The sequence below is a fragment of the Scyliorhinus canicula genome, chromosome 10, assembly GCF_902713615.1.
Source record: "Scyliorhinus canicula chromosome 10, sScyCan1.1, whole genome shotgun sequence".
Classification (NCBI taxonomy): Eukaryota; Metazoa; Chordata; class Chondrichthyes; order Carcharhiniformes; family Scyliorhinidae; genus Scyliorhinus; species Scyliorhinus canicula.
In genome coordinates, this window is record NC_052155.1 from 151,835,723 (window position 1) to 151,856,659 (window position 20,937).

At 42.5% G+C, this 20,937-nt stretch overlaps 1 protein-coding gene and 1 non-coding gene across 3 annotated transcripts in view; both read left to right on the forward strand.

Annotated features, from left to right (window-relative positions):
* The window catches only part of LOC119972716 (transcriptional activator GLI3-like), a 447,347-nt gene that overhangs the window by 46,360 nt on the left and 380,050 nt on the right, over positions 1–20,937 (forward strand). For both annotated transcript variants that reach the window (XM_038809920.1, XM_038809921.1), the window contains exon 2: positions 3,164–3,326. In XM_038809920.1, coding sequence (XP_038665848.1) covers positions 3,203–3,326 — 124 coding nt within the window. In that variant the 5' untranslated portion in view covers positions 3,164–3,202. The remainder of the gene's footprint in view (positions 1–3,163; positions 3,327–20,937) is intronic.
* Positions 2,264–2,353, forward strand: trnap-ugg. The gene is given in 2 exon segments: positions 2,264–2,299; positions 2,318–2,353. It is a non-coding gene; the product is annotated as a tRNA-Pro (tRNA).

The following is a 20,937-nucleotide window of genomic DNA, read 5'->3' on the forward strand; positions in this document are numbered from 1 at the left end:
ACTCAACATGATGGTAGCTCCCAAGCGCATGACCTTTACCACCTAGGACAAGGGCAACAGGCACATGGAACACCATCATCTCCAGTTTCCCCTGCAATGCGGCATACTATCCTGTTTTGGGAATATATTGTCTTTCATTGTCGCTGGATCTAAATCCTGAATTTTCTACCTGACAGCTCAGTAGTAAATACCTTCAACACACAGACTGAAGCAGTTTAAGAAGGTGGCACATCATCACCTTATCGTTCAGGAGTAAATGCTGGCCTTACCAGAAATGCTGAAACCCCTTGAAAAACATACTTGTTTTTGTAAATTTTGTTTTTCTACTCATGTTGCGTTGTTTGCCTTTACCTGTACACCCAGTTATATTTCAATTATACACCGTTCTTCATTTTTTTGTTTTATATGAGTGTTGCAAAACAGTGCCATTCTTCATGATCATATTTGCAATGGTATCCAGAGTGCCTAGAACCAAAGTTGTTTAAATCAGTGCAAGCCTTGATTAGGTAAATGGCAAAATGCAAGAGGCTAATTGAAATACTTTAATGCAGTTGAAATTGCTGCCTGGCACCAGCGGATTGTTACCGCTGCTCGACTTTAACCAACTCACCTAACAAATCTGATAATTAAAAGATGGAGTAAGCTTCATTTTAAAAGAATAATGAGAGATTGTCTTAAGTTTTTAGCTTGTAAAGGAAATTAAAGCTGCTTCAATCATTTTGGAAAGTAAAACACACTTGTAAGTAAGATATTTAAGGAACGCACCTGCTTTTTTCCTCTCATGTATGTACTCTAAATTCTTTAAGTTTCAGTCCTGAATAGCCAGCTTGCTGAATTAATTGCCTTTTGGAAAAATTGGTAAATTCAATTTTTAAATTGATTTTTACTGTTGCAGTTACTACAGATCAGTTTTTACAAACTCTGTATCAATTTCTTTGCAACGTGAAATTGATATGTTGTCGCTACACACAGGAGCACTGCACAGGCACACAACAACAGTCAGGCAAAGCTTTAATAGAACAAGACCAGCACGGGTACAAGATTTAGCTTTGCTGAATATATTAATCAGTAAATTGAAGATCTTGTTCTTTTTATACATCGTCTGGATTTGAATTTATTTGTTGCACAGTTTTGTAGAATTCCTAAATCCCCATGATATTTTGTCAGCCAATTCAATCGGGCTGATAAACAATCCTTTATGCTTGAGCACAGAGCCTAATTTCCTGCTCGTTTCTCTCGCCTCCCTCTTCTGTTCCTCTTCTCTTTTTATAGTTTATGCTGTTCGAGTTTGATTGTATCCCTGAAGACTACTTTCAATAGAGCAGATCAAAGCTGTACAGCTGAACACCACAAATACTCAGGCTTATTTCTTAAAAATTAAACATGTTATGTTTGCTTGCACAGTGATCAGAGTGCTCTTTACGCTGATAACAATCAGTGTGAACTTTCTTGCCGCTGATGTAATGATGATGAATGTTGTGACACTGCTGCTTTGGACAGCTCTTCCCAAAGGAGGCAAAGCAGTTACTAATGAAATGAATAAAAGTAAGACTGCATGATGAAAAAAATGGGCAATAAAGAAAGAGAAACAAAGTGAGGATCAAGTCATGGGTAGGAAATGAAAAAAAAAAGCAGTGGTTAAAGAGCATGGAAGAGATCCAAGCGAAGATGAGACATTACAGTGGGATTGTAAGTTAAGAAAGGGCAGACAAAAGTTTATTAATTAGTTTTGATAAATAGAAGGAAAAAGCAGACAGAAAAGACACTGGACACAAATAAAGCCCAGCTCACGTTACAGGTGGCATAAATAGTTTTCTTCAGGTCTTCACTGTGGCTGAAGACAATGGGGCTATTTTGCAAGGGTTTATATTGGGCAATAACGGTACATTCCTTCAGTTTGCACAGCCCTCCACTTTCAATCTGGACAGTGACCATGTCTACTACAATTGCAAACTTTTTATTAAGCTGCATAAATTACTGTAATCGGGTATACTGATTTGTTTCATGCATGGTTTTGATAAAATGCATTTGACTTCAGTAAAATTTAGATTTCTGCCAGTTGCTGCAAATCTACCAAATGTCTGCTGTGCTTTGGGTTTTGGGTATGTTTAATGTTTCTACTCCTTTTTACAAAAATGCACACTGGGCTTTAAACAGAAAGATACACCTGTGTGATGATTGGTATTAGAAGGATTATGTTAAAAAATAAAGTCTCGAGTATTCGCCTTTGAATTTGTTCACAAATACACTTGAGACTACGAGGGGCTCGTTGGTCTAGGGGTATGATTCTCGCTTTGGGTGTGTCACTGTCGGAATTTGCGAGAGGTCCCGGGTTCAAATCCCGGACAAGCCCTTCGATGAGGTTTTCCGTTGGTCAAGCCGCATGTTTTCTTCATTTCTTGGGCAGCACGGTAGCATGGTGGTTAGCATAAATGCTTCACAGCTCCAGGGTTCCAGGTTCGATTCCCGGCTGGGTCACTGTCTGTGCGGAGTCTGCACGTCCTCCCCGTGTGCGCGTGGGTTTCCTCCGGGTGCTCCAGTTTCCTCCCACAGTCCAAAGATGTGCGGGTTAGGTGGATTGGCCATGATAAATTGCCCGTAGTGTCCTAAAAAGTAAGGTTAAGGTTGGGTTACGGGTATAGGGTGGATACGTGGGTTTGAGTAGGGTGATCATTGCTCGGCACAACATCGAGGTCCGAAGGGCCTGTTCTGTGCTGTACTGTGCTATGTTCTATGTTCTATAAATACTAAAGGCATGGCGTGGCTGCCTTTGTCTAGACTGTGAAATGTTAGAAAGCTGGTTTTGCTGATGATTACCTGTGAGAGTTGATGTGCATTGACCAGTTTAAATTGCAATTTGCCTCCGCAATAACTGCAAAGTCGAACTTTATTTCAGTGCTTGGCGGTGGGGTGCAAATATTTTAACTTGTCCCATAGTTTCGCATTTTCAGGAAAGTTGTCACTTATTCCTGCAGCTTCAACGATTGGTATTCAGAAATGTCTCAAGTGTTAAGCTGTAAGAGTACTAGAAAGGTTTGCTTAAAATAAATTCAACAGGCTCTTTAATGTAGTGTCTTAGCTCATTATAGACTTGTGAAGTCTCGTATAGTGTGAAGATATGGATTTTAATTTAAAATATTGTTCCACTTTATTTGCCTCATAGCTGTGCTGGTGTTCAGATCTGGGGTAATGAAACATAACCATGGATGCCCAGTCGCACAGTACTACTGCAGCTGAAAAGAAAAAAGTAGAAAATTCCATTGTAAAGAGATCGTCTCGCACAGATGTCAGTGAAAAAGCCATAGCCTCCAGTACAACATCCAATGGTAAGTAGTGTAGTGTACACGGATTTGCTAACTGTGAGAGCAGCAATTATTTATTTTTTTGTTCACTGCATTCCTCATGAATGGATCAGCTGCACCTGGATTTCTGTTTGTTTTGAGAAAGTAGGTGGAGGAAGAAGAATTTGGAATTAAAGTAATCCCTGTTATAAACCCAATGCAGAGCAATTTTTCTTTTATGCTGCTGAGTTCTGTTCCAGTTAAAATTTCTCTTTGTAATTTGATGAGATTTACCGTGATTTTTATCCACCCCCCTCCTTTTCGTGGACTGTGCAGGAGTTACTGCCAATTGCCCATCTGTGCAAGTTGATTTTTCTTCCTATTTTAAATATGCTGTGGAGTGTTCTGCCTGTGCGGAGCTGTGATTATTGAGTATGTGGTGCTTGGTTTAGTCATGCGCATGTATTTTCTGGTTTATGCTGGGGGAGAATGGTACAAGACGATTGGAAAGTGACCTAGATTGGACCCCTAACTTGCTGAGTCCTCTAATCTGTGAATAAAATGTTAGATTCAGACTGAGGCAACAAGTACACTGTGCTCACAACTGGGGACCAGTCTGCACATACTGCAAGGGTGAAAATGATAGTTTGGGTGCAGAGATGAGGGACGTCAGTTAAGTGGAGAGCCTAGGGAAGCGGGGATTGTTATCCTTCGAGCCAGGAAGGTTCAGGGAGATTTAAAATTATGCATGGTTTTGGTACGGTAAGGAGAAAGTATTTCCAGTAGCAAAAATGTTGGTAACCTGAGAACCCAATTAAGGTAATTGGCAAACGAACCAGAGGGATACAGTATGAAGATTCCTCTATATACAACGTGCTGATATTAGCTAGGATGTGCTGCTTGAAAGGATGGTGGAAACAGACATCGTAATAACTTTGAACGGTTATTGGATATAGACTTAAAGGGGAAATATTTGTGTGACTATGGAGAAAGAGCAGGCAAATGGAACTAAAAAAAGAACTTTTTTTTCTAATAACTAACACGAGCATACAGGGTTGAATGTGGTATAAGATTCCATGTGAATGTCCCTATTTTTTACATTCTGCCCTGTACCCTTCTCTTGTGCCTTCTGCTCTGAACCTGAATTTGGGAGCAGACAAAATATTACCATGCGTGCAAAACATATATTTGTGCTGATGATTTACATCTGCTCAAAAGCTGACCCCTTATCATTTCTGAAGTTTTAAAAAAAGATTTTGTTATTTGATCATGTATGAATGTAACTCTGAACCCTAAAATCAGTTCCATGAAGACTGAATCTGTGAAATGGGCTTCTACTGCCTAAGTGATTGAGTACGGTAACTTGATAAAAAGTGCATTTCTCCCCTCCACTCTTATTCAGTTCTCTCCCCCTCCTCCCAACCCCCCACCCCTCCCTCTTCTGAAGATGCGGCTGTTCATCAGATTTAATGTGGAACAACACAGACACACGGTTTCCGTTGTCATTGCAAGTTTGAATTTTTATTTTGAAAACAACGAGAAGCTAAATGAGGAGGATGAGTATCACACTGATGTTGGCAGAATGGGTCGAGTTCTGATCTCCATAACTCGCAATGATGTCACAACGGTACATGGCAGCAAACGCAGCCTTTCTTTAACCTGCTTCCTCCTTTGTTCCAAGGGCAGGTGGACGGACGTTCCTGGTAGCGTTGAGAGTTTGAAGTCTGCCAAGAGGAACTAAAGTTGTTAACGTTTATCCCCATGTCCTCCTATCCCCCAACCTGCTCCATCCCTAGAATGTTGCGACAGTGATGAATCCTTGCTTCACCCTCCAGCCCCCCCCCCCCCCCCCCACTCCACTTCCCTTCCCTATTAGTTAGCATCTTTCATTTTGTTGAGTCTGGCAAGAGGGAACAACAAAAAAAAAAGCTCATCCTGGGGTAGCAATAAAAAACGAAGCCGTGGAGCTCTTACAAGGAACACTTCCTGTTGTAGTAGTAGTTCGTACTTTCCAGCCTGTGCTCCTGTAAAAGGAGTGTTAAAACGCTTTACCCATTTATGGCCTCATGGTCAGAATGAAGCAATACGTGACTCACGTTGTGTGGGTCAGAGTTGAAAGGAGGCAGTGAGCAATATGGAGAGCTTAGCCAGCATGTAACCTTCTGAAAGGAGAGGAGGGTGGGGTGGGGGGGGGAGGGGGTTGGATGGTGGTGGTGTGCGGATTCTCACATCAGGATAGAAGGCAGTCAGGAATGCCATGAAACCCAATCCACAGTGGCTGATAAGAATCTCTGACTCCCCTGGGACAGGGCAGATTTGAAGCCCTGTTACGAAAACCTTTCTTGCAACCCCCGCTGCTCTCGCCTTCCCCAATCCACCCACCTATCAAAATGAAGCAGAAACATTCCAGGATTTGTAAAAATGCCACTACTTTTCTTTTTGTTAAGAAGATGTAACATTTTTGAGTTCTAAATGAATACAGAGTTTCTTCGCAGTTACCCTCTGGTTTCACAAAATCTCTGCGTTCTTTTTTTAAGTAGGGATTAAAATAATGCTGCATCATTTAAAAGAAAAAATGCTGTTTCAATTTTGGTTTTTAAAAAGCCCAGCACATTTATTTTTCCAACAGTTTAAGTGGATTTTATAACCTCTAACTGTTCATCATTTGACTTCATTTAAAATGCCTGATTCGGAGAGTTGTTAAATAGAGGCTGCGGATTTTCCACTAACTTTTTTTTCCCTCTTTTGGCCAGGCTAGTTCGTGCTGTTTTTTTTTATAGTTAAAGTTGAGTACCATCCCAATTATTAAATCTTAGGAGACCATTCCTGTATCTTTATATAAATGGTAGCTTCATCCCAAGTTCTTTCATCTCTTTTCCAACTCTCCTGGTTTGACAGTTGAAAAGGTCTGACTGTGCTACACAATGGTTTGATTGGTTTCTCTGGGGGATGCTTTTCCCTGCTTCATCATTCGCCAGGCAGGTGGACCAGAAAGTCTTCTGATTCTTTTGTTGTTTCTCAAAGTCTGGGGTCTTTGAGAGAATAAATCCACCGTCATGGGATAATTTGCTGAAAGAGACTGGAGGAGGTGAGAGAAAAGCCTCTCCACTTGGGCGCAGAATTAATGAAATGCTGACGTCCCAGTCTTTGCAAATAAAAAATCTCTGGGAATGCAATGGGTGGAGACAGAACTTGTCATTTTTTAAAAACTGCACTCTTTTTGCTTCAGATTTCTGAACCTTAAATTAATGCAAAGTTTGCAAAATAATGCAAAAATAAAAAACAACGCGGGTATTTACCCACGTGTATAATTTTGTTCAAAGGAAAGTTCATGCAGAAAAGATCAATACTCACATACGCTTCTTAAGCTTTTAGATTACCCACTAACAGCAAGTAGTAGGAATTCCATGTGACAGAAGTAAGCTTAAGTTAACACAGGATAAAAAGTAAATTACAGATAGGCTGTCCTCAGCCATCTTTGTGGCAACAGATAAGGTTTCATTTCAGAACGGACAGCCGACTTTTCCACTTACAGACCCATTCTGCTGCACCTGTGATAACAACTCCTGGATTCTAATTGAAATTGGTTTGAAAATGGATTTTTAGTTTTCTGTGTCTGTGAAAATATTGAATGGAGTCGAGCTGCCAGTAAGTATCCTAGACTGTGGAAATGTGGCAGGAAACTGGAATCATCTTTCAAGCCTGTATCAATGATACGACAGTTTTGTGATCTGTCATATTAATGAAATCATTGATCACTTGATGGAGTGGGTAATAAACTGCTTTCTGAGAATACTGTTCAGAAAGGCTGATCAAAGTCTGTGGAGATGAAAAAGTATAAAGCTCGAAATTGTCGAGCCACCTACATTAATAGGTGGATGGCAGCTTTTGTTGTATGGGTTTTCAAACAACACATATCTATTGATTTTTGAATTTGGCTTCAAATATACTGTTGAGAGCACATTAATCAAATTGTGGATGTTAACCTGGGCATTTTAACTTGTGAGCATTTGAACGAGTGCCGCTTCATATTTCTTTCTGTGTCTCTGTGTCATCTTTCTTCAATGCAAGAGGGAAAAAAATACCATGGATTTTTTTTCATTTATTTTTCTGTGGCTCTGTCCTCTTTTGCTGACTCTGCACCCTTTCACTTCCAGGCTCTCTCAGCTCACTGATGTGCATGCATACATGTGTTATTGCAGGTGTAAGCTTTCTCCTTTTCCCGATTGCTGTTGCTGGGTTGAAAACATTTACTCTTTCAGTATATTATAGCAGCTAAAGCCACTGATTTTGAAACCAATATTTAATTTTGTGTTTAATTGTAGATACAAGTTTATATTTTTCTCAACCTGTGGTTACTTTTCTGAAACTGTATAAAAGTGCACTGATGATAACTCAGTTGGTTAACTCACAGGGAGTTATTTTGATCGGAACTCTGGTTGGATTCCTGAATTAACTGCTCTCAGTCAAGGATTGCAGTGGCGCACCTTAAATGCCCCTGGGCTAGAGATAGGATTTTAGCCAGGGTGCCTGCTGACGATGACTTTTTGTTGGAACTATAAATGTGGGCATCATACAAGGACAGGACCTGGATCATCTGATGCTATTCCCCTGGGTCTAATCGCGAACGCACAAAGGATCCTTAAGTGAAGTAATGGAAGGCTATGGTAACTTGGTACTCTAAGGTTAATTTAGCAAGGCTGTATTCCTGAAACATAGTATATTTTGATCAGATGGGAGCTCAGCTCGGAGTTTGGTTTCCAACCCTGTGACACTGATTCTCCAATCTCTACTTTACTCGAGTGATGCTCCATTGTGAGGTTGTCTAATTTTCCTTTGCAGTGTTTAATTTATATAGCAGTTAAAATGAAGAAGAATAAATTTCTCACTTTATTTCTATAAAACATTCTTTTAAATATGCAAACACCCAAGCTTGGACAGAAAGCATCGTGTAACATGCATAGAGAATATAATACAGCAAAATATTTTTGAAATACTAATCTGTGTGCCGTTTGAGATAAAATGGTGGCTGTTACAACATAATTTCAAGGTATCATAAATGTTTCACATATAAACATAGAAAATAGGAGCAGGAGGAGGCCATTTGGCCCTTCGAGCCTGCTCCGCCATTCATTATGATCATGGGCTTAACTGCCCATTCCCCACATCCCTTGATTATTGTCTATCTCAACCTTAAATATATTCAATGCTGGATCATGGCTGATCATCCAACTCAATAAGCCTAATCCCGCTTTCCTTCCCTTATTCTTTGATCCCCTTCGTCCTAAGTGTTGTATCTAAATGTTTCTTGAAACATAGTGTTTTGGCCTCAAGCACTTCCTGTGGTAATAAGTTCCACAGGCCCACCGCTCTCTGGGCGAAGAACTGTCATCTCATCTCTGACCTAAATGGTCCAGTTTGTACCCTCCGACTGTAAACCCTAGTTCTGGACACATCCACCAACGGGAACATCCGTCCTGCATCTACCCTGGTCAAGTCCTGTTCGAATTTTATAGTTTTCTATGAGATCCTCTCTCTCTCCCCCCCCCCCCCCCCATTCTTCTGAACTCCAGCGTGTACAATCCTACCTGATTCAATTTTTCCTTAAACATCAGTCTTGCCATCCCTGAAATCAATCTGGAAGCCTTCGCTGCACTCCCTCTAGCGAAAGAACATCCTTCCTCAGAGAAGGAGACCAAAACTGCACACAATATTCCATGGTGTGACCTCATCAAGGCCATGTATAATTGCAGCAAGACATCCCTGCTCCTGTACTCGAATCCCCCTGCTATGAAGGCCAACATATAATTTGCCTTCTTTACTGCCTGTTGTACCTCCATGCTTACCTTCAGTGTACGAGGACACCCAGATCTCGTTGCACATTCCCCTCTCCTAATTCATAGCCATTCAGATAATAGTCTGCCACATCGTTTTTGCTACCAAATGGATAACCTCACATTTATCAAAATTATACTGCATCTGCCATTCATTTGGCCACTTACTCAACCTGTCCATATCACACTCTTTGCTCATTGGTCATTGAGCTATAGCCAGAATTATACCACACTTCCTTTTCCTCTCTCTTTTGTGTTCCAACTAGCATTTTCCTTCTGTGACACTCACCGTTCCTCTTCTTCCTCCTCCTCACAAAGCAGTATGGTGTCTGTTTATTGCTTTGATGTGGTTCGTTTTGTGAATAGCTAAGAGGATATGTCATCTCTTACTTAGGAAGAGGAGGCAATCTCGCTTGCCTTTCCCTCTCTTGTTGTGTGGCTCGCAAATGGGGGCAAATATCAGAGGGCAAGCTAGATTTGGAGTCTTGTGACTGGGGCACCCTAACATGGATAATTCGAGACTAAATCAAATACGTGCCTTGCATTTATATTCAAAGTCCTTACACCGGTTTATCAATTTGTTTTGCGATATGATGTAGGTTGCTTACCACAGGACAGTGTTCCAACACATATATTTTTACAATAACTGGTTGGGGGTGGGAAGAGGGAGTTTTATTTGTGTATGATCTCGCTGTGTTAGAGATTTGGCTCAGTTGAAGGCATTTCCAACCCTGAGTCATGGTTCTGGGTTCAAACTGACAGCAAATAATCAGACTGCACTATGAAGGGAGTGCTTGTTTCTGGAGAGGACGCAGGATCAAAATTCTGTCTGCAGATGTTAAAGACCCCATCGGCTAGTTGTTGAAGGGGTGTCCTGGTCAATAATAATCCTTCACACAGACCTATAAAAAATAGTCTTGTTAATCATCTGCGGTTTGTGAATTATTGCAATATTGTTACAATTGCTGAGATAATCACTCCAAAACAAGTGCACCGATTCCAAAGTGTTTTGGGACATCCCCAGGAGATTTACAAGGTACTATATAAACACAGTTCTTTGTTTTTTGTGAATGAGTTGCCTAAGGATCCACTGATGTTTGCTGTTGCCTGAGCAATTCATTGTCCGAGTGATACAGTTGATTTTCATGTAGATGGTTAGATACTCATTGATCTCTATTGTTAACTTGATGAAAGAGAGTTGAACTACGTATGCTTATCCAGTGGTCTTCACTAATTGTGAATGGGAGGTGATCTCATTGAAACATAGAAACTTCTGAGAGGGCTTTATAGAATCATAGAATTTACAGTGCAGAAAGAGTCCATTCGGCCCATCGAGTCTACACCGGCCCTTGAAAGAGCGCCTAACTTAAGCCCACGCCTCCACCCTATCCCCGTAACCCAATAACCCCACCTAACCGTTGGACATTTAAGGGGCAATTTAGCATGGCTAATTCACCTAATAATAATGTTTACATTAACACTGCAATGAAGTTACTGTGAAAATCCCCTAGTAGCCGCATTCCGGCACCTGTTTGGGTACACTGAGGGAGAATTCAGCATCTTCAATTCATCTAACAAGTATGTCTTTCGGGACTTGTGGAAGGAAACCCACGCAGACACTGGGAGAATGGGCAGATACCGTACAGACAGTGATGCAAGCCGGGAATCGAACCTGACACCCTGTCACTGTGAAGCAACAGTGCTAACCACCGGGCTACCGTAACATGAACATCTTTGGACTATGGGAGGAAACCCACACAGATACGGGGAGAAAGTGCAGACACCACACCCGAGGCTGGAATTGAACCCAAGTCCCTAGAGCTGTGAGGCAGTAGTGCTAACCACTGTGCCACAGTGCCGCTTGACAGGGTAGATGCTGAGGCTATTTCCCTGGCTGGAGAATATAGAGACATAACTTTAGGCTAAGAGGTCAGTCAGCCATTTACGGTTGAGAAGGGAGGGATTTCTTCATTTGGAAAGTTGTCAATCTTTCGAATATTGGCCAGGAAGGGAGCAGACTACACAACTCTGCTTCAGATAAAGCCATGGACTCTTAATTCACCCGAAAGAACAATGAGGCCTCTAATGCTTTAGGATGGGTGCCCTCCCTCAGGACGCAATGGTGATGGTGCTGTTGAACAAAAAGGCTCTGGTTGCACTGGAGTCAGAGCCCACAGTTGCACTTCCTGTATCTGAGCAGATTGAAAATGGCAGACCTGGCCGAGGAACTGGAAGAGATCCTTCAATCCTTGTTGTTCGAGGAAGCGGGGGCTGGGGTTCTCTCGACAATTTTATCCAGAATTGCAGATTATTTATGTTTGCTATAAGGGCGGCAATGTGGTGTAGTGGTTAGCGCTGCTGCCTCACTGCGCCGAGGACCCGGGTTCGATCCCAGCCCCAGGTCACTGTCCGTTTGGAGTTTGTACATTCTCCCCATGTCTGCGTGAGTCTCACCCCCACAACACAAAAGCTGAGCAGGTTGGGTGGATTGGCCATAATAAATTTCCCCTTAATTGGAAAAAAAATAATTGAGTGCTCCAAATTTAAAAAAAAATGTTTGCAATCAAGCTGCTAATCGCTAAAATCACAGTACAGTTAATGGTTTGGTGGCATTTCCTGCTTTTTAAATCAAACTGGAGTTTAATCAAGAGCATCAACCCACTTGAAACATGCAAATTTACTTTGCTTTCTAAATTTGGGAAAAATAAATTGAACTGGCAATTTTTGGAAAGGAATTTTCTAAGCATTTCATTACAAGGTTTGGTAATGTAAGTTTGAAGTACTGTCAGGGTTAATTTAATGTGAAATTTGTGTTTGAATGCTGTCCAGCATGAATTTATTTTACTGCCTTTTTTATGGAGTGTGTTTTGTATTCCTATAGGATACATCATTTCTTTTTCCTCCTTCCTGAGGAATGATTTGATGATTGTTCCGATTTCACTGTTTTGTCTCTTGAGGTATCTTCTCCATTCTTTCTGAAAACCCAGGTCACTCCTACTGTGATTGTGAGCTTGAAAGAAGATCTGTGATCAAAGGCTTTAATGATATCATTGGTCTTCGGTGATTGATTAAGAATAGAAGTTCTGAAGCACTTTGTATACTTGACTTTTTCCTCATTACTCCAGGTTGTGCAAGTCTATTTTAACTGTTGGTAAAGTTTATGGCTTGTTTTGCAAACTGGAGCTCATTTGGTTACAATAAATATAACCGGAAGAATATCATCACCATTCTTGCTCTGACTACTGTTTTTGATATGGAGCAGGATTACATGGGGCCAGTCAGAAAGTAGTTGTACGCACACTGTTCAGGATAAGCTTACTTGGAATTTTAAGGACCGCTAAAATGCCTTTTAACCAAGAATTGGTGGTTTTATATGTTATACATATATATTTGAAATGTATAAATTACAATTAGTCATTTTGCTTTTTGTCATTTATGTGAGGGGCTTTAATGCAGCCATTTGCCTCACTATCTATCTTCCCTAGTGTTGATACATGATAAAAATTCGCTCAAAAAGACCGAGAGCCGCTCAAGTCTGTCCATGCTCAAACCTTTGTATTCCTTTTGAGGTTGGGTGACTAGATTCAACTGATGTGCTCTTTACAGGAGGTGATGAAAACCAAAGCTTCCAAATAAAAGTAATTGAAGAAAAAATGCATGGTCCTTCTTTATCACGCTCTACTATACAGCCCATAAAAATTGCAGTAGGCACACCAAAGTGTTTTAATTTGATTGCACTTGAAATAAGGAGTTACAGAAGTTGCAACTTTCTTCCCCCTTTTGAAGAAAATAAAATGTACAATGAATCATCAACTGCCATTTAGCTTACTTGCTGTGTTTTGCTACTTGCTAATGTGAAAGAATGCTTCAAGCTTGTTTATGGCTTACTTTCTCTACTGTTGATTTATATTTGTGGATGGGCCCTTGGAATGAATTGATATACTTGTCTGTAGAATTTAGAGAGTATACAACGATAACAGAAAATACCGATGGATTATTTTGGTGAGTCATTTAAAGATGACAGCTGGAGCAGATTGTTCCCAAGCCCCAGTGGTGGGTGCAATGATGAGCGGGCGGGGGATAGATTCGGCAGGAGCCTCAAAATCCATTTTCTGTCAGCGGGAATGTTTCCACTGGTTACTACCATAGTGCATTGGGAAACCCACTTGGGGCCAGCGTGAAACTGATTTGCATACTTCTAAAGAGATGGAGATGAAGGCCTGATCATGTACACCTGATTCTCTACTACGTCTGTGAGAAAAAACATCTGGAACAATGTGGCATACAAATGGCAGACTCGCCTGAATGATGCCTGGGGCTGCATTCGGTGTTTAGGGTGGACGCCGCCAGGAACCCTGGATGTTGGAACACCGCAGCAAGTGGATGGGGGCAGCATATACAGGTAGATCTTCCATATTTGATGTCCTAGAGGAGTTCAGTCTTCCAGCCTCAGAATGTTTCTGGAGGTCCATCATCATTTTCAGGAAATCCATCTTCTTTCTTCAGTAGCGAGTCAGTGATGTTGGGCGCCTTTTCAATAAGGCACCCGGATACTATGGCGGACGATGCACCATCAGCCGGCCCCTCTGTCGAATACAGTGCAAAACCCCAGGGTGCATAATTAATGAGTTCACAGATGGACAATGTGGCATGTTTTCCCACTGGCCTCTGCAGTAAGAAACACCCCCCCCCCCCCCCCCAAGTTGCCGGCCCTGCAAGAGCACTTCGGCCCAAGGTGGGAGAATTCTGCCCTGATCTTTGTGTTTAATTTACATGACTTTTCATTTGCAGCTTTTTGGGCAATTCCTTATCTAAATTTTTTCCAATTAAGGGACAATTTAATGTGGCCGATCCACCTACTCTGCACATCTTTGGGTTGTGAGGGTGAGACACCCACGCAGACCTGGGGAGAATGTACAAACTCCACACGGACAGTGACCAAGAGCTGGGATCAAATCCGGGTCCTCAGTGCCATGAGATAGCAGTGCTAACCACTGTGCCACACCAAGCAGTTCCTTTTTTTTTTAACGAAAAGGAGGCTCAAAACCATCAGCCTATAACTTTTTTGAATAACCTTTTGTCAAATCAGTGCACCCAAAGTGGAACTTGTCAATTTAGTGTTCTCTAGTTTGTCTTTTTTTAAAAACGTTTGAATAGATGCTCAAGAAAATAGATTTGTTTTCAGGTGTTTTATGTAAGTGTATAATTGCATATATTTATGAAAACATTTACTTAGAATCCAACAAATCCTTACAGTGCAGAAGGAGGCCATTTGGCCCATCAAGTCTGCACTGATCCACCGAAAGAGCACCCTATCCCTGTAACCCCACCTCTACTTTGGACTATGGGAGGAAACCATACACACATGGGAAAACGTGCACACTCCGTACAGTCACCCAAGGCTGGAATTGAACCTGGTTCCCTGGTACTGTGTGGCAGCAGTGCTAACCATATTGGTTGCATAATCTTTGGGCACAGAACAGGCAATGCCAATTTTATTACATTTTACTTTTTTGAAAACTGTTTCTTGCAATGCCATGTTTGTTATGTTGAAAAACATTAATGAGCTTTTTCTTAATTAACCTGTTCATACTAAAATGCTGTCTTTGTCCCACAAGATTCAAAAATATTTGGCTTATTTTAATGGCACGTTGTAATCAGATCTGTATACACACATCAAACAAAGAAAATATGTTTATTGTAAAATGCTGGGTGCACTCACTTCACACTAATAAAGGATTTCCTTTAGAAACTGCAGATTTTCTTTTCCATTAAGAATTTGTACTCTTTGGATTGGTTGAAGTAGTTCCTAATGGTTGACCTTCTTACTAGCTGCTAATATAAACAAGAATTCATGTGCCTCCATTTTTTAAATGTCTCGGAGGAGTTCATGGTGTTGAATGGCTTTATTGTACCTTTAGAGGTTCTGTGTGTACTTAAGCCAAACTACAGATGAGCAAAATGTCGATAGTTGTCTATGTAAACACTTTGTGCGGACAATATGCTCTTGGAAGACAGAATCCCTTTTATAAGAGAATCCCTTTCATAAGAGTTACTATTTTTGGATGTGTCACTGGCTTTTGTTAAAAGTGGGAAATCGCGAGTTGTGAGGTTAATCTGAAGGAGCAGTCAACAAAGAAAGTGGCAAATCCATTGTCACCTCTTCCAAGTAAATGATTAACGTTTTGCTGGTTTAGATAAAAGCGAGCCATCTCAAAAAACAACCAATGAGGACTAATTATGTTCTTTGCATAATGCTGCCACAATATGCGTTGTTCTGCTCCTGCTGGATATTTTAACAAGTTGTCCTAAACAGAGATAAATACAATTTCTTGATAGGCTAATGAAGGGTTTGAAAACTTGATGCCACTGCTCTCAGCTCATGTCAGAATTCCAGATTTTTACATTACTTTTTAAAAATAAATTTAGACTATCCAATTATTTTTTTCCAATTAAGGGTCAATTTAGCCAAGCCACCTACCCTGCACCTCTTTGGGTTGTGGGGGTGAAACCCACCCAAGCATGTGCAAACTCCACACGGACAGTGACCCAGAGTCAGGATCGAACTCACCTCCTCAGCGTCGTGAGGCAGCAGTGCTAGCCACTGTGCTGCCCAGTAAACTGAAACTTTAATAGCAATGAAAACCTTGGCGAAATGCAACAAATTAAATTTACTCTGTTTCTACAGGACCACAGGCCTTCTACCTAAGATTTATAAAGAAAATAAGTACTTTATTAAGACACCCTGGGCTAGTATGTAGTCAATTGCAACCCCATTGGACTGGAGTCACAACACAAGTTATTAACTAATAATTCATAGAAAAACACCTGAAGTCTTTGGCCCTTGACTGCCCAATTATTAGTCACCAGGTTTGTAAATGTAAACAGAATTACTTTATTAATAACAAAAACTGTAATGAAATATTCAGCAAATACAACTGGTTAATTATTATCTAATTCCTAATTCCCTACTTTTAAGATAAACACAGGGGAAGAAAGGAGTAAAAAAAAAAAAATCATAAAAGGGAAAAAGAGTCTCTGTTTCAGGTGGTTACTCCAGCACCGTATTCCTCTTCAAACTCTACTTGCAGCCCGAGGCTTTACTGCAGATTCGTTCTGGAGTATCAGAAATAGGGAACTCCCAGCCTTTCTAGAGGGAGAGAAAAACAGATGGGATTCTGGTCTTTGTTTGCAGCCTATAATGGTTTTCCTGTAGTACAGCCTTTTAAGCCAATTCATTGGCTCCCAACCAGTCAATCAGAGAGAATGCCATCCCATCTCTCTAGTACCGAAAAGTCTGAAGCTCCTGTTCAAACTGGCAGAGTGTTCTCTCCTGCAACTTCTGAATTCATCATTCTCTCTGCTGCTTGACTTAAAGATACATGTCCATTAATCACCCAGTGATCAAAAATGATAACTGCAAAATAAAAGAAAGGAGAAATAAGGGAATAAACAGGATGGACCCTGACAACTTGAATTTATGTAAAGTCCTTCTCGAGCTCAAGATACCCATAGAACTTTCCAGTCAACATAGTACTTCTGAAGTGTAGTCTCTGTTGTAATTTAGGAAACACTTGCAGCAGATCTGTGTGCACCTGGGTTGCACAAGCAGAATGTAATAGTGACCAGATAATATACAAAAACACAATACGATAGATGCTGAGAATCTGAAATAAGAACCAAAAGAATGCTTGATGATTTCAACGGGTCAGGCGGCATCTGTGGGGAGAAACCGCGTTAACGGACTGAATTTTCATCTTTGAGGGGGGTAATGGGTGTAAGGAAATTTCCTGGCTTTGTGCACGGTCTTCATTGCCAAGGGGTGAGTGCAGGTTGAAGTCCGGCCAGCTGACCCTGGAAACACTTTGGAGACAGAGGCGGACCTGATATAGGAGGTGGGCTTTTCTTAACTTCAGTCCTATATAATTGCCACTCTGGAAGTCCTTCTCTGTGGCAGGAAGCAATTTGTGATGGGGCCACAAGGCTGCGGCGAGGAGATTTCATTGCGTTGTTATGCGAATATTAGTTTTAAAATGTTGGTCCGCTTGTTATTTTTGTTATAAGAGATGGTCCTTTGAGTGCATTCCAGAGGAAACTTTTAGATGCTGAAGTCTGCCGATTGCAAATCTGTAAGGAGTGTCCACACAGCTGACATTCACTGTTTAGAAAGATCCATCACAACCAGCCATGTAGATGTCAGCATCTTGGTAGCTACAGCAGGTCACAACATCTTAGTGAGCATTGCACCTTGGAGGCTGTGCAGATCCTGCATGTTCAGTCACATGGTCATTTCATCTGTCACATTTTCAAGTGTTGCCACCCAAAAGTGATTTGCCCGTAACTGTGACTTTACAATACCCTCTCAGGCATGTGTGACTCCAAGGGGTAATTCCAACAGGCAATTCCTATAAGTTCCAAACTGGAGCATGATAGTCTAGGTACCTCGCACACAAACACAGTCCACCTAACCCACAAAAGGACCATGTCACAATATTCATGTCTCTACTAATGTCATTTAGGGAATAAAGTCTACCATCCTTACCTGATCTGGCCTGCATGTACCTCCAGTCCACAGCAATGTGGTTGACTCTAAATGCCTTTTGAAATGGCCTAGCAAGCCACTCGGTTGTATCAAATTGCTACAAAGTCAATAAAAAGGAACGGAAACAGACTGGCCACCCTGTATAAACCTAAGCACCTGATGGCCAATCCAGACGTGTCGACCGTGAACAGTCTTCTTTGCTAACTTCTGAGGTTTGGGCCAAAATTGGAAGAGCTGCCTCACAGACTAGTCAAGCAGCGACCTGACATTGTCATACTCACGGAATCATACCTTACAGACAATATCCAAGACCCAACCATCGCTAGACTAACCAGACATTGTCAAACACAGGGACGCGACCCGCAGGTGGGTCACGGGCGGGTCGCAGAGCCGTCCGTTGTGGCGCTCCCGATTGCACAAATCTGCACCAACCGGCTTTTAGTAATGCCAGATGTGAGCAGCCTTCAAAATGGCCAGGAACAGGTAAAATAAATTTGGCTGCACTGTGCATGCGTGCCCGATCATCGGTGCGCATGCGCATCGGTGATCGGGCACACATGCGAATTGCTACCACATTTTAAAAAATATGGTCGCAGCCTTTTTTTCCCCCAAGTGCGAGGGGCCAAAGGGACCCAAAACCATTTCTTCCATTTTTGTCAGCAACAAACAAGGCAAGAAAAAATGGTAGGTCACAAAGGTCGGCCGGCGTGGGTCGCGAAGGTCGGCAGGCGTGGGTCACGAAGGTTGGGCGGTTGGTAAAAATGGGTCCCCGGAAAAAAAGTTTGAAAAAGACTGATCTAGACAGACCCATCGGAGGTGGGGACACAGTGGTAAACAGTCAGGTAGGAGTTGCCCTGCAGTCCTTAATATCGAATCTAGACCCCATGAAGTCTGATGTCATCTGGTCAAACATGGGCAAAGAAACCTGCTAGATGCCATGTACCTCATCCTCCATGTTGAACATTACTTCAAAGAGACACTGAGGGTGGCAAGGGCACAGAACCTACTCTGGATGGGGGACTTCAATGTCCATCACCCCAGATTGGTCAATAGTACCACCACAGACCAAGCTGACCAAGTCCGAAAGGAGATGGCTGCTAGACTGGATCTGCGGCAGGTGATGAGGGTCTCAACAAGAGGGAGAAACATACTTGACCTCGCCTTCACCATTCTACCTGATGCGGATACGTCTGTCCACTACAGTACTGGTAGGAGTGATCACCGCACAATCCTTATGGAAACAAAGTCCCTTCTTCACATTAAGTATACCTCCATTATATTTGTGGCACTAACATCATGCTAAATGTATTAGAAGTCAAACAGATCTAGCAACTCAAGACTGGGCATCCATGAGGTGCTGCGAACCATCATCATCAGCAGCAGAATTATACTCAGCCACAATCTGTAGCCTCGTGGCCTGGCATGTCCCCACTCTACCATTACCACAAAGCCAGAGATCAAACCCTGGTTCAGTGAAGCATGCATGAACGCATACCTGGGCAACATGACACATCCCTAACAATTGAGGTGTCGACCTGGTGAAGCTGCAACACAGGACTAATTGCGTACCAAACAGTGTAAGCAGCAAGTAATAGAGCTAAGTGATTTCACAACCAATGGATCAGATCTAAGCTCTGCAGTCCTGCCACATTCAGCCACGAATGGTGGGCAATTAAATAATTCACTGGAGGAGGAGCCTCCATAAATATCCTCATCCTCCAAAATGGAGGAGCCGAGCACAGCAGTGGAAAAGATAAGACTGAAGCATTCGTATTAATGGTCATCCAGAAGGACTAAAAAACGAGCACTTTTCCAGGAGACTCATCCGGAGTGAGACTCATACAGAGTGGGAGATTGAAACTTGGTAATTTGGTGCAGTGAGGTAATTCGGTGCAGAGTGTGAGGAGGTGCTTTTTAACCCTGGTAAGTGACTGGTAGTCTCTCTTTTTCTTTTCATTGTCTAATTTATTTATTTTTATTTTGAAATTCTAGTTTAAGTTTACCAAGGGTTTAAGTCATGGCAGGAGATCCCAGACCCGTGTCATGCTCCTCGTGTGCGATGTGGGAGCTCAGGGACACGTCCACTGTCCCTGGCTCCTTCACGTGCAAGAAGTGTGTTCAGTTGCAGCTCTTGTTAGACCGCTTGACGGCTCTGGAGCTGCGGATGGACTCACTTTGGAGCATCCGCGATGCTGAGGAGGTCGTGGATAGCACGTTTAGCGAGTTGGTCACACCGCAGGTGAAGGTTACTGAGGGAGATAGAAAATGGGTGACCAAAAGAAAGAGCAAGAGTAGGAAGGCAGTGCAGGTGTCCCCTGCGGTCATCTCCCTGCAAAACAGATATACCGCTTTGGATACTGTTGAGGAAGATGGCTCACCAGGGGAAGGCAGCAGCAGCCAGGTTCATGGCACCGTGGCTGACTCTGCTGCACAGCAGGGCAGGAAGAAAAATGGCAGGGCTATAGTGATAGGGGACTCGATTGTAAGGGAAATAGACAGGCGGTTCTGTGGACGCAATCGAGACTCCAGGATGGTATGTTGCCTCCCTGGTGCAAGGGTCAAGGATGTCTCGGAGCGGCTTCAGGACATTCTGGGGGGGGGAGGGTGAACAGCCAGCTGTCGTGGTGCACATAGGCACCAACGATATAGGTAAAAAACGGGATGAGGTCCTACAAGCGGAATTCAGGGAGTTAGGAGTTAAACTAAAAAGTAGGACCTCAAAGGTAGTAATCTCAGGATTGCTACCAGTGCCACGAGCTAGTCAGAGTAGGAATGTCAGGATAGATAGGATGAATGCGTGGCTCGAGAGATGGTGCAAGAGGGAGGGATTCAAATTCCTGGGGCATTGGGACCGGTTCTGGGGGAGGTGGGACCAGTACAAACCGGACGGTCTGCACTTGGGCAGGACTGGAACCGATGTCCTAGTGTTTTCTAGAGCTGTTGGGGAGGGTTTAAACTAATGTGGCAGGGGGATGGGAACCAATGATGGAAGTTGGAAGGTAGTAAAACAGGGACAGAACATAGAACATAGAACAGTACAGCACAGAACAGGCCCTTCGGCCCTCGATGTTGTGCCGAGCAATGATCACCCTACTTAAACCCACGTAACCCGTATACCCGTAACCCAACAATCCCCCCATTAACCTTACACTACGGGCAATTTAGCATGGCCAATCCACCTAACCCGCACATCTTTGGACTGTGGGAGGAAACCGGAGCACCCGGAGGAAACCCACGCACACACGGGGAGGACGTGCAGACTCCACACAGACAGTGACCC